Source organism: Pezoporus flaviventris, unplaced genomic scaffold (assembly GCF_033815535.1).
Source record: "Pezoporus flaviventris isolate CSIRO_AGI_PZ_B2104156 unplaced genomic scaffold, CSIRO_AGI_Pfla_v1 ptg000057l, whole genome shotgun sequence".
NCBI classification, from domain to species: Eukaryota; Metazoa; Chordata; class Aves; order Psittaciformes; family Psittacidae; genus Pezoporus; species Pezoporus flaviventris.
The window spans coordinates 799,423-813,017 of NW_026892605.1; the positions used below are offsets into that span (position 1 = coordinate 799,423).

Below are 13,595 nucleotides of genomic sequence, written 5' to 3' on the forward strand. Positions count from 1 at the left end.
TGTGCAACAAATTAAGGAAGTAATGAACTTCAGCATTTTTGCATCTTCAGAAAGGGAGAAATGCAAAACTATTTCATATTTCAAAACTTTCTCCCATACACACACTTCACTTTTCAACAACTGTCTGTATGCAAATACCTACATCAGAGGTCCTGGACTACAATTGCCTTCAGGGGTCTTCAAAATTAACTTATGTGCGTTTGGGATGCTTCTGCTTGTAAGAAGATTTTGGAGCTGGCTGTTGTCCGGCAGCTATGGAGGGTGTCACTAGACATAGGTTCTCCATGCAGAACGAGGGTCAAAGTAGCTCCTTGGCACTGAGGCATGCACCCCAATAACCTGTACTATCTGTGTTAAGTGTATGAGCCTCAGTTTTATGCTGAGATAAAAACAGGCCCTGGCTCTCTGCGGTGGTGGAGTTGCTTAGGCATAGGTGGGAAAGCTGTCTTCCCATCCTCGTGTGCAGCAACAGACACTTGTTAGTGGGGCTGCTCATACGGGCTACAGCATTGATCATCTGTCAGAACTGCCGTTGCTCCACACGGAGCAATAGCAGAATCCGGAAAGCACACCTTGTGCTGAGGCTGCACTCGCCGAGCTCCGCCGCCGGGCACTGAGGGGCACAGCGGCCACTGCAGCCGCGGGGAGACCCAAAGGCAGCGGCCACCTGCCCCAGGGCTCGGGAGCGATTCAGCCCCATCCTGCGGAGCTGCTGCGCTGCCGCCGCCACAGCACTGTCGGGCAGGACCGAGCACTACAAAACGCAGGAGGGCAGCCCAGCTTGCCCTAGCTGCCTCTGGCCACCCCGGGGCTGGGCCAGCGCGGGCGGAGCAGGGCTTCGGCAGGGGCCGTCCCGGAGCGCCGGGGCGGAGTCGCCGTCAGCGATATAAGGGACGAGCCGGGGCGCTGTTCGGCGTTGGGAGAGGGTCGGGAGTGGAGTGCGTAGAGGGGAAGGGGAAGGAAGGGGCCGAGCAGAGCAAAGCAAAGCAAGTCGGGCAGAACGGGCAGAGCCGGCGAGGCGCGGGGATGGAGCTGCTGAGGACTATAGCTTACCCGCCGGGCGGCGGCAGCGGCGGCGCCAAGTGTTGCGAGGCGGCAGTGGGCAGAGCGGCCGGTGGCGAGTCGCGAAGGAAGAAGGCGGACGAGCAGCCGCACCAGCACGGCCATCCCGCCGCTGAGGTCTCCCGGATTATAACCGACCCCACAACGGGGAAGCGCTATTGTCGGGGCAAGGTGCTCGGAAAGGTAATGGCCACGGTGGACCGTGCCCTCCTCCCGGGCTGCGGCCTCGGTGTGCCCCGTCCTGGCCGTCCTCCCTGCCGGAGCGCGGTGCGACGGGGCTGTGTTCCTTGGTGGCAGGGTGCGCCGCGCTGCCGGCCCCAGCCTGGCCGCCGATGAGTTTGCCCCCGCGCTGCCCCGTCCGAACGCAGCGGGTCCGGATCATCTGCGCCCTCAATACAAGCGGAATTCTGCCTTTCAGTTCGGGCGACGCCAGAGAAATGGCTTTGATGTTGCATGCGGGGCTGGGGGGGGGGGGGGCGGCGGGCGGGGAGTGCGACAAGGAGCGCAACGCGGACCTTCAGATAGGCGATGAACCTAAGACCTTCGGTCTTTTACCGAATTGTCCAGTGAAAAGGAAGTTGTGCTCCTTGACTAATACGTGAGCTGGTGAATGACTAAGTGTGAGACTCTTTCATACCTGCTATAATTGCCTTTTTCTCGTGTGTCTCTCTAGGGTGGATTCGCCAAGTGCTATGAGATGACGGATTTGACAACAAATAAAGTTTATGCTGCAAAAATCATTCCTCATAGCAGAGTAGCAAAACCTCATCAAAGGGAAAAGGTGTGTGTGCATGAATGATTCTTTCTTTCTTTTTTCTTCTTTCTTACCTCCCCCAACTCTTTGTGTGCTGGATTTCCCAGCCCTTTTCCTGAAATGGTTCTGATACACTTGTCTGCCCAACCTTGTAGACACCAGGCTAACAACACTTTCTCCCTCCTTCTTGTCATTTCAGATTGATAAAGAGATTGAGCTGCACAGAATGCTTAATCATAGACATGTTGTGCAGTTTTACCACTACTTTGAAGACCGAGAGAATATTTACATTCTTCTGGAGTACTGCAGTAGAAGGGTGAGCATCAACTGGGAGAAATCCAGTATTTACTTACCTGGAATCTACAACTAATTTAAATGTGTGATATGTAAAAGGTTTTGTTTTTTTTTTTGTGGCTTCTTTAGTTCTCGTTTCTCCATGTATTGATTTATCTTTGCTTAAGGTAAATCTTGTGTGTGAATGTTCAATGACGTTTCTGCCTTTGTTTTTCCTCTGCAGTCAATGGCTCACATCTTAAAAGCGAGGAAGGTATTGACAGAACCAGAAGTACGATACTACCTCAGGCAAATTGTGTCAGGGCTAAAGTATCTTCATGAACAGGAAATCTTGCACAGAGATCTTAAACTAGGTAAGTTCTGCACCTTGACTATTTCAAAATACACTCCTGTATCCCTGTTGACATTGTACCACTTTACACTTATATGGTGATAGCTTAATTAATAGAATCAGCTCAGTCTGTCTTTACAGTGGAAACTTAGAGTGCTTAAAGGGTGACACTAAGCATTCATACTTAAAAAAAATCTTGGCTAGCTTATGGCTTTGAACAAAGTATGACTCAGCACCTGTGGCAAATGCATTCCTACCTTGCAAGAAAAGGACTAACTGGAATTTCTCTGTCTGCTAGGCAACTTCTTCATTAATGAGAACATGGAACTGAAACTGGGTGACTTTGGCTTGGCAGCTAGGCTGGAACCACTGGAGCACAGGAGGAGGTAGGAGCATCAAAAAGTATAAAGTCTAGTAGTAAATGATACTAAATTAATTTAAAAATGAGAAATCCCATTCCATAGCAAAAGATATTTGCTTCTGGGATCAAGATTTCCCATTCTAGAAAACAGGTTTTGATTTCTGCTTTCTTCTGAGCATTTGAATAATAGTAAATGCCGGAGGCAGTTTACCTGACTGACGAATAGTGCAGAGATGAGTCTGCTGTTCTTGTATCATGAAGACACCATGAAACACGTCTACACTATTAACGTTGATACAGCTTCTTTTTAGGAGTCTCCAAGTTCTTGTCTGAGCTTGAGAGGAAAAACTGCTCTAGGAAAAGTAGTTTCTTTCCTCTTTCTATCTGAAGTACTAACCAGCTCTATGGCCTCTTTGATTTGCAGAACAATATGTGGCACACCAAATTACCTCTCTCCAGAAGTCCTCAACAAACAAGGGCATGGCTGTGAATCTGACATCTGGGCCTTAGGCTGTGTAATGTAAGTACTTCTCTGCCTTTGAAATTAAATATTTCTGTCACGAGCTTAGGCTTCTCAGAGTTCAAAGGGGATGCAGTAGTGCGTCAGTTTGCAGTGCTTCTTGTGTGTGTAGCCCAAGTGCAGAAATTCTCCAGAAACAGACAAAGCCTTTTCTGTAGTTGTAGAAAAGTATTGTGTATATGTAAAATAATTAAAATTGGTTTCCTTTGCTTTTCAATAGGTATACAATGCTCTTGGGAAGACCTCCATTTGAGACCACAAATCTTAAAGAAACATACAGATGTATAAGGGAAGCAAGATACAGCCTGCCTTCATCTCTCTTGGCACCTGCAAAACATTTAATAGCTAGTATGTTGTCAAAAAACCCTGAAGATCGGCCCAGCTTAGATGAGATAATTCGACATGAATTTTTCTTACAGGTTTGTGCTGTTTAGTGTTCTGGCTGAAAAAATATTCACCCCAAAAATGCACTGTCATGTAAAACAAATATTTTTTCATGTAACTTTTCCACAGGGCTTTACACCTGATAGACTTTCTGCCAGCTGTTGTCACACCGTTCCAGATTTCCATTTGTCAAGTCCTGCTAAAAATTTCTTCAAAAAGGCAGCTGCTGCTCTCTTTGGTGGTAAAAAGGATAAAGCTAAATACTTCGATACACATAGTAAGTGAATTGTAGCTATGCTTGAAACTTATCTCTACGCCATCAATGTCATGCTAGTAATGTACAGCTATGACATAGCAATGGAGCACTCGTATTTCTCAGAGCTTCTATGGGTTAGTTTCAACATCTTTATCAATAAGTATAGGTGGTAGCCTGCAGCCTACACCAACTTACATAATTAAATGCTTCTTTTTTGCATATTGACCATCTGTTAGTCTGTAATGCCTTTTAAAGTGTAGTCTTTTACCTGTCTGTATAATGGCACTGCTGTTCTCAGAAACTATGGCAGGTTTGGAAGAAGCTACTGAAGGGAGATGATGTACTTTCTGCAATTAATTTGTTAGGCTTTCTGTAGTTGAACAGCACTTGCAGATGTAGCATAAAGTTTTCTTTTTCATGTATTACAGACAGACTAGCTAAAGAAGATGAAGAAATCTACAAGCTCAGACATGATTTGAAGAAGACATCGATAACCCAGCAGCCCCACAAACACAGAACAGACGAGGTAAACGCAAGTGTAGTTCAATTCAAATCCAATAACAGTTGGGTGGAGTGGCTATAATTAAATTATATTTGACTTGGATATCAGAGCTGGGGCTGTACATAGCATAATCAAGCTTAAATGATTAGCAGAGTTGCTTTAAGAGGGCTTAACCAAGCTTCACCAAGGAATGGTAGCCTTTGTACGGAGACTATCAATTTTGGCTTTTAAGTAATTATAGTATCTGCCTAGATTCCATTGTTGTCTGTGTGGTAACTTGTCTGTCAGGTGCTCTTTCCCAATATTCGAAATACAAGGCTTCAGTTTATGATTAACTAGGACTTCTTAAAGACCAAATTGCTGAGATCTAACTCTTACCATTTGGTGTTCAGACCTGCACACAGCTGTTCTCTTGCTAGGACAGGAGAGCAGAGAACTGATTACTAGCATGTAAGATGCAAATTGAAGATCTAAAGAATGGAAAGACCTGGTGTGTTTCTTTAAGCTCAGCTTCTTGAAACTCAGTCAAACAGCAGCTCTTTGTGCTTGCTGGAAACATTAATACCAGTTTCCCTGGAATTTGTCATTTGTTGAGAAACAGGAAAGCCATGCAAAACTTGTGTATAAGCCTTGGCTTGTGTTATGTTTGATGTTTACATGTCTGACATCTCTTCCAGGAGATCCAGCCTCTTACCACAACAGTAGCGAAGCCGGGAGCATTGCCAGAAACTAAGCAGATTGGAGACTCAATTCGAATGATAGTCAGAGGAACTCTGGGAAGCTGCAGCAGTAGCAGTGAATGTAAGTGCAGCAAAATGCAATCTCTAATTCTAAATGCTGCCTTTACTTTATTTCATGTCTCAGACTTAGCAGCTTGAAATAAACAACTGCTTTCCTCCTGACCCCCTATTTTGATGTGGTAGATTTTAGAGCCAATATTTTTGAAGAATTTAAACTGGGAAGCCATAAAGGCTAAAATTCTTAAAATTACAGTCTAGATAACTGGAAGGTTTAGAACGAAAGCCTGCTCTCTGTATGCTCTTGTCACTCTAATAGTCCTTTTCTTTCAGGCCTGGAAGATAGTACCATGGGAAGTGTTGCTGATACAGTCGCAAGGGTATTGCGAGGATGTCTGGAGAACATGCCAGAAGCAGACAGCATTCCCAAAGAACAGCTGACAACATCATTCCAGTGGGTTACAAAATGGGTGGACTACTCTAACAAGTATGGCTTCGGGTATCAGCTGTCAGATCACACTGTTGGTGTCCTTTTCAACAATGGGGCACATATGAGCCTTTTGCCAGACAAAAAGTAAGAATGCTTACAAAACTGACAAGTCATCTAAGGAGACTTAAACATGAAATGCTTTTATGTCATCTCTAACTCCTTACTCTATTTCTCCTTTTACAGGACAGTCCACTACTATGCTGAGCTAGGCCAGTGCTCTGTCTTCTCAGCCGCAGAGGCTCCTGAACAGTTCATTAGCCAAGTAACTGTACTGAAGTATTTCTCTCACTATATGGAAGAGAACCTCATGGATGTAAGTTCAGCACCTTCTGGATCTTGAACTGTAAAAATATGCTAAATGTGATCTAAATGCTTAACATAATGTCTGTTTCCCTCCCTAGGGAGGAGATTTGCCAAGCCTAACTGATGTACGCAGACCCAGGCTTTATCTCTTACAGTGGCTTAAATCTGATAAAGCATTAATGATGCTCTTCAATGATGGCACGTTTCAAGTAAGTTTGGTAGCAGCACCAGATAAAATGTTTTGGAATACCTTATTGCAATAAAACTAGGTAAGTGCCAAAAACTGAGGAGAAAGTATGCAAACAAACTTTTTTCTTTTACAGGTGAACTTCTATCATGATCACACAAAAATTATCATTTGCAGTCAGAGTGAGGAGTATCTCCTTACCTACATCAATGAAGAGAGGATATCCACAACGTTTCGTCTGACAACTCTTCTGGTTTCTGGATGCTCATTGGAACTAAAACACAGGATGGAATATGCTCTGAACATGCTGCTTCAGCGATGTAACTGAAGGGACTGACTCATTAAACCAAATGGACCTTCTTGTTCACTGTGAAATCTACAGTGGGGATATTGGAGCAACTAGTATGATGATGATGATGGATGTGTGGTGGTACGAAAACTTGGCTATCCTAGTGTGCTGGGCACACATCTATTAGACAGAAGCCTAAACCTACTGTTGGACTAAGTTGGTGTGACAAGGAGTTTTTCGGACCATAGTTTTCCTTGCTTCGTGTTTGTTAAAGGTATTTTTGACTTGAACTCTGAGCAGAGTGTGACTGCTTGCTCTGTAGGAGAGCATTTCTGGTGGAGTTAAACTGTGAATATGCATCTGGAAAGGGAGGGACGGGGATATCCATTATTGTGGAATAGCTGTAATAAGCAGCTTCTGGCTGCTTAACTGTGAACTATGGCCATATTATCTTTTTTCCCTTGTTTTTTCGAAAACTCCCACACTTGTGGCTGGCAAAGTGCATTCCTTGTTAATTTTTTTTTTATTTATTACAGCCTAAAGTGAAATATTTATTACACTTTTTTTTTCTTAAATTTTTTTTTTTTGGTACCTTGGCATTTTAAATAAAGACAATGGAAATCTGAAGCATCATGCTCCACTCTTTTTTACAGTACAACTTAACCTGCTTTGCTTTTCGTTACCAAAAATCTGCAGGTCTCCCTTCCTTATGCCATTTTTGAAGAGTCTGCTACAGGTCAGGGTATGAATGACAGTCTAACATGGAGCAGTCTGTCCGTGCCTATGCACACTTGTAGTCACAAGCATCAATATGCTGCTGCTAATTGTAGTAGCAACCCTAAACAAACTGCTGATGGAACCTATGGCATAATGATGTAGGCCTTGACTCTTGGTTGTTGTCATAGGGGTTAAAAACAAAAGTATGGATCTTTTCAAGATATTACATTCCAGAATTGATGTTTTACACTGACTGAATAGAATTCCTTGTTTCAGGTTGGGACTTGGTGGACAGTAACTACGATAACTAGCTGTATAAGCTTCCTTCTCTTGCTTACCATGGAAGCCCTGCTCATATTCACATGGGGATTGAAGTATTCTGACACTTCAATGGTAGAATGAATTGTCCATGCCTATTGCTGCCCTCCGTTGTGCTCTATTGTATGTGTCTCTCTACCCTGGATTAAATGGTAACCCTAGTGAAGTAAAATCAAAATGGTGAGAAGATTAAAGGCTGACTTTGGGCTTATTCTACCAGGATTCATTTGGGCTTATTCTACCAAGTTGATAGTAACAGTTGTGGTCACCTAATGCTAAGACTAAATACCACTTATGGTATTTCCATAAATCCTCCATAAAGTAGTTCAAAATAGCTGAAGGCACCATAGGAATGGCCTGCTGCTTAGTGCAATCCCATTGCTACTAAATATACAATTATTAGAGCAATTGTTTTCCTAAACTGAAGGAAATGCCATTTGTCAGTTAAACTTTACAAATAGATGGAACTATTGAGGACTCAACTCGGTGGAAGGCAGGGGGAGGAATGTGTGCTTGTGCGTTGGGCTTGTTTTGAGATAATATGTGGCACCTGGACCCACATAAACACGGAAGTCTTCAAGCAACTGTTCTGATGCAGCAGCAAGTAGTTCAATTGCTTATTTGGATTAATCTTTGCATAACTGAATTAGGTCTGTTCAGAAAGACACCCCTCAATTGCTATCCATGTTTCAATCAAAGTAGCTGAATGCAAGGATCAGACAGTCAATAGAAATATAAAGTGCAGACTAAACAAAGTACAGATGTCAACCCAAAATAGTGAGCAGAGGAGATATCACTGGATTGCTTCCGCTTGCAGTAAGTGTGTATAGATGTGATTGTTTTGCTTGTAACGAATACCATGCATTAGGTAATATTTATTAACTTCTCAAGTCTAGACAGGAACACCTAATTGAGTTCTTCAGATAGGTTCATTAATGTAACTCTAGGCAGTTCAGTGAAGTTAAACACATACTTGCTATTGTGAGCAGAATTCAGCTTCCCAGCTGTCTGCTTTCTTCAAGAGGTAATGATTGATTTTATCCCTGGGAGGCCATGACTTACCTTATTTTCCTGCACATATACAGCCACTATTAAGCCTTTTTCTCTGACAAAGTAAGATCTCACTTTTTGTTTATGACACCAGTAAACATGCAGTTCATGTGCGTTTGAAACACAAAAATTACTTGAACTATAGTGCTTCTTCAAACGGGAAAAACAGTTCTTTCTTTGTCTGTGTGCTAGAGAAAGTACGAACCTTCAGCTGTTATAATTTCTTTGAGCACCAGAATTACCTTTTGATGGCTAAAATTCTGTCTAGTGTAAGCAAATAAATTGACTTCAAGTGTAGGATGTTTAACAGTGGATGTAAAGGCTCCAAATCCAAATGTTGTAGGATCCTAGTTGGTTGTGGACAGTTGTAATGCACCTCATGCAAATACAGTTAAGGGAATCAGTTATTTGTATGCAATATATATGTGGGGAACTAGAATGCTTGGAGCTTTCTAAATCTATCTTTCTTGTTAGTGCTATGTATCCCAACCTCACTTTTTATTGTCATATTACAAAATGAGAGAGGTGTTTAGATCAGATTAATCTGAAATATCTATTTCAAAGTATATTAACTTTGCCCTAGTTCCTCAGCCCAAGGAGGGAAAGCTGCTTTTAAATTTGTAATAGAAGAACTTGCATCAGGAACAAAGGGTCTGAAATTCTTTCCCAGGGTGGATCCTGTCTTAAATAAGACACGGTAGTGCTCTAATTGACCTTCTTTACCCAGTCACAAAACACCCCTTTTGTAATTCTGCATTTAGGAAGATTAATATTAGAAAAGTGCTTGCCCACTTTATATAACAAATGTCTTGCCTTCTCTTGCAAGAGAAATATATGGTCTGAATTTTATGCTTGTCAGACAGTGATTCTAATCTTTTATGTTGAAAACAACGGCAAACACAGCATAAGTGTTTAGCTTAGAAGCATATGTACTTGAATGAAAATGTGGAGATTAAAGGATTAGGTGAAAGTTGTCACAAAGGTTTCTCAGGTATTGCTGGTGGACACAGGAAATAACATTGCCAAGAAAAAAAACACTCTTGTACTCTTCAAAACATCTTTATCAAATCTTAAAATACATTTTTTGCAAATATACGTGAGTACTTGAACAGCCCAGTGTGCTAACCTGCCAGTAGCAAACAAGTCAAGGAAACAATTCAAACAAGTCATGCTTCAATGTTAATGTAATGTATTACCCAGTGATGCCACTAGTCACTCAAGTGTTCTAGGGCATTTGGTAATCATTCAATTTCATTAAATCACCTCATGTACCATATATGAGAAAAAAAAAAAATTGAGTGTTAGGGTTATATTGCAACATTGAACAAACTTTCTGTTATTGTCCGGCTTACTCAGGAAACTAGAAAGAGATTCAGTCACTTTAAAACTATTTTATTTCTGCTGAAAATATATTGGAGAATGATCTTTCAGCTGCCCATAACAGCCAGAATCATGCATGTCTTTGGTTTAGTTTTATATTCTTTCTGCCTTGCTAACATCAATAGTGGCAGACATATCCTTGATTGAATTGCCACAATGTTAGACTAATATACACAATTTAAGAGGTTAAGCTCCATTTAAATATACAGTATTGGAAACAAATATCATGGTTTATCAGTGTTTGGAAACGTGAAGATTTAGCTCTGGGATTTATCCATGTAAATTATTTTCAGTATAGAAACAAAATTGATTTGAAAGATTCTGTTATAGTGACATAGATTTGGGCTAAGTATGAACCTGTTTTTTTTTTTTCCTACTGTACAACCATAGGGAAAAAGCTACATTTTACATTGTCTGTATCATGTATATGTGATCTGAACAGAAGTAAGGTGGTGTCTTCGTTGACCGTTTTCTCCACTTTTCTACTTAGTATTTGAAGAAACACCTTGAATTGCCATGAAGGAAACATTAAAGAGTTGATGAGATCAATAGTACCTTACACAGAGGCATTACTGGTACTCTGCTGGCCCATATAAGGAGTTACTAAACACTTTTTAGTCAGAGATTAAAAAATAATAAGGTACTTTACAAAAGGATTCTGAGTGGAAGAACTGAATGAATTCCTCAGGATTTTGCCAGAATGTAGTAGTGCCTTATTTTGTGGCAGGCCAGAAATGCTTACTCACCCACTCCCAGTTAAGTTTCAAACACTGATTTCACAGATACAGGCATTAGAATCAAATTAATAGGCAAATTCTGACAATTCACAGAATTTCGACGTGCACAAAAATTTCTTCTCTTAAAAGTAACCTCTATAATTTATAACTTATGGTGTTAAGGTTTTTTTTCCCTCATTTGCTAGAAATAAAAATGTTGAAAAGTTCCAAGATTTAGGGCTTTGGATTGACATTCGCTGGAAGAGGGAAAGTGGCATGGCTTTTGATGTGGGATTCTGGCTCCAGTGAATGAAGACTACTGGTTCTGAATGGGAGGAGAAGGGGGAAGTATAGTGCACTCTAAAGTAAGCTGCAGCAGAGAAGGATAGTTAATGGGAGTGGAAGAAAGGAAGCAAGGTTATGTCATCAAAGCAAGTTTAATCTTCTAAGGAAAAAAGCCAATTTGCTTATCATCCTCAAGGCCAGCTTCTCATGCCTGCCATCACATTAAGCTGCAGTAAAAAATGCATGAGAGGTACAGTAAGTAGACAGAACTGGAAAGGCTGGACTTTTTAGTACAGAGAATCCAAGGCAGCTGAGACAAGCTCATGGTAATTTAAATGCTTTTTATTATATATTAGCACAGGCTGCAACAGTTGTGTATGATGTTTTACATAGAGAATGAAAAAAGCTAGCCCACGATTCTGTGATTTTCAGATGTCCCGATCTCTCTTAGTCCTGCGCACCTATAGAAATGAAATTGGATGGTCTCTGCTTACAGTTGAGGTTAGGTACCTCGTAAGAGGATGCAAGGCATGATAGTGTCAGGCAGGGGTTATGGAAAGGGGAATGTACACAGAGTGATTATAGGATTATTCAGTAGTATATGATGCTGTTTCTGTCTCTCTAAGCATTTACAGAGAGTTTCTCAGCCTCACATCTGATCATCTCCACATCATGTCAGTTCCTTCTTGTTATTGTTAATTATAAATAATTAGAAGGCTAGCTTGGGAGGGTGAGTCACGGCACAAGAGGGTATGTGGGAATGTGTGGGTTTACAGAGGGGTTCTGGAAAAAGTGAGGGGGCTCATAACACCAGGAGGAAGGGAAGGTGCTGGAGAGCTATGACTCAGGGGAGGCAGCCCTGGGAAGAGAACATGGGGGAAGGCCTGGAGATCCTGGAAGGCAGAGGCTCCCAGAGCAAGCACGTTGTGAAGGAAGTGGAGGCAGGGAGAAAAGAGACAGCCAGGTGAGACGCTTGTTGTGCCAGCAGGAGGCCAGCCCAAGCAGCAGGCCCAGAGGCCTGCTTTCAGCCATCTTTGCTGCATGTGTTAGGGTCATTGCAGCATTGGGAGGGGAAGAAGAGAGGGGTCTTTGGAGGAGTAAACTATAGTGAATAAAAGCCACAGAGGAAAAGACCCATTATCAGTCACTGAAAGGGAAGGAGTGGGGGGAGGGAGGGAAGCTCAGGCATCTCCTAAGTTAGTATCAAAGAAAGCTGTTAAGAGTTGGTACTGTAATGGGTGATAACAGCCAGCCAGCACTCTGTGCTGTTGATAAAAGCAGTCATGGACCAGAGGGGAAATACTGGAGGAAGAAAGCATTGTGATCAGAGAAAAGACAGCAACAGGAATCAAGAAAAGAGAAGGGAACTGGTCAAGTGGAGAAGTTCAAAATCCTGGAGAAATTAGAGCCTTTTCACATTAAATGGAGCTGAAAACAGAAGGGAGATACTTGAAGTTACTTATTATTAGCTTTTCCACATGTGCTTGTAGGAGAGATGAGAGTAGTGTTGAAGTGGGTCAAGTGGAGGATTAGCAGTGTGAAAGTGAAGGCAGTAGACACAGTCAGTGTGCTGTGAGGAGGAGATGGGAGTCGAGCAGGACAGGCAAAAGCAGGAGGCTCACAGGGAGAGTGAATTCCCCTCCACGTAATGGAGAAGGTGCCATGTCAGGAGGCAGCACAGTTATTACACACAATATGCATCTCTGAGGAAATTAAAGGTGAAGTAAGTGTTTAGAAAATTTTCACATTCTCAGTAAAACAAAGGATTAACAATGATCCAGTTAGATTAGAGGTGCTAGCACTGGGGACCAGTATTGCAAGACAATGTATTACTTCTCTGAGTCACTGGTTTCGTTCTCACATGGGCCTTTATTAACTGCAAATCTTTACCTCCTGATGGTTGCCTCATGTGAAATGAGTTGGTGGCTCATTCCTGTTCATACTGAGAAGGTATCCACATTACAAAAATCACCGCTAATTACAAGCCATTTGCACTAATTGGTATCCTTGCTAGAAGTCTTCAGAGGGAAGAAGGCAAATGACTAAACAACAGGCATGGCAGCTAAAACACCGTGAAGCTGAGCTCCTGACTGGTCAGAGACTATGTGGGGTGGGGGACCAGGGATATGGTGGGTTTTGTCTGAGGTGCATGGAATAGGAGTGGCATTTTTGGAACCAACCATTGATTTTCTGAGGCTAAGCTTTTAGCAGTGATTTGTGACTTTTGTATGATGTACCTGTTCCATAATGGTACTTTCACTAGAAAGAGCTTTCTGTTTTCAAGTACTTTACCATGGTTTATTTTCTGTCTTTCTGGTTATTGCTGCTTTCATTTGATTGCTCATTATCTGCATAAATGGGAAAGTAAATAATTTCAATTTTCTAATTTATATATAATTTAATGTCTTTATAATAGATTGTTTCTTTTGCCTCAGGTTTCCCATTTCAGATTGTTTCAGGTATAGAAGTACCACAAAAAGTCATTGTAACCATCTATCCTTTAATGAGAAAAGTAAAATGAAGAAGAAAAGACTAAGCTTCTTGTCTCCTGTTTTACAAGGGTAACTGGAGAAGTAGGGGGAAAACCAAACACAGTAGCTAAGTAACAGCAACAGCATATATACCACACAGCTGGAGACTTAATGTTTCCTGTGTATCT

General features: G+C 41.9%; 1 protein-coding gene across 1 annotated transcript; it reads left to right on the top strand.

Moving 5' to 3' along the window:
- The first annotated feature begins 977 nt into the window (after positions 1-977).
- PLK2 (polo like kinase 2) lies at positions 978-7,708 on the top strand. Its single transcript, XM_061469345.1, has 14 exons — positions 978-1,245; positions 1,736-1,843; positions 2,016-2,132; positions 2,334-2,463; positions 2,740-2,827; positions 3,227-3,322; positions 3,543-3,741; positions 3,836-3,983; positions 4,391-4,488; positions 5,142-5,265; positions 5,535-5,775; positions 5,875-6,004; positions 6,093-6,203; positions 6,318-7,708. The coding sequence occupies exons 1-14, from the start codon at positions 1,027-1,029 to the stop codon at positions 6,507-6,509; spliced, it is 2,001 nt and encodes a 666-aa protein (XP_061325329.1). The 5' UTR covers positions 978-1,026; the 3' UTR covers positions 6,510-7,708.
- The last annotated feature ends 5,887 nt before the right edge of the window (positions 7,709-13,595 follow it).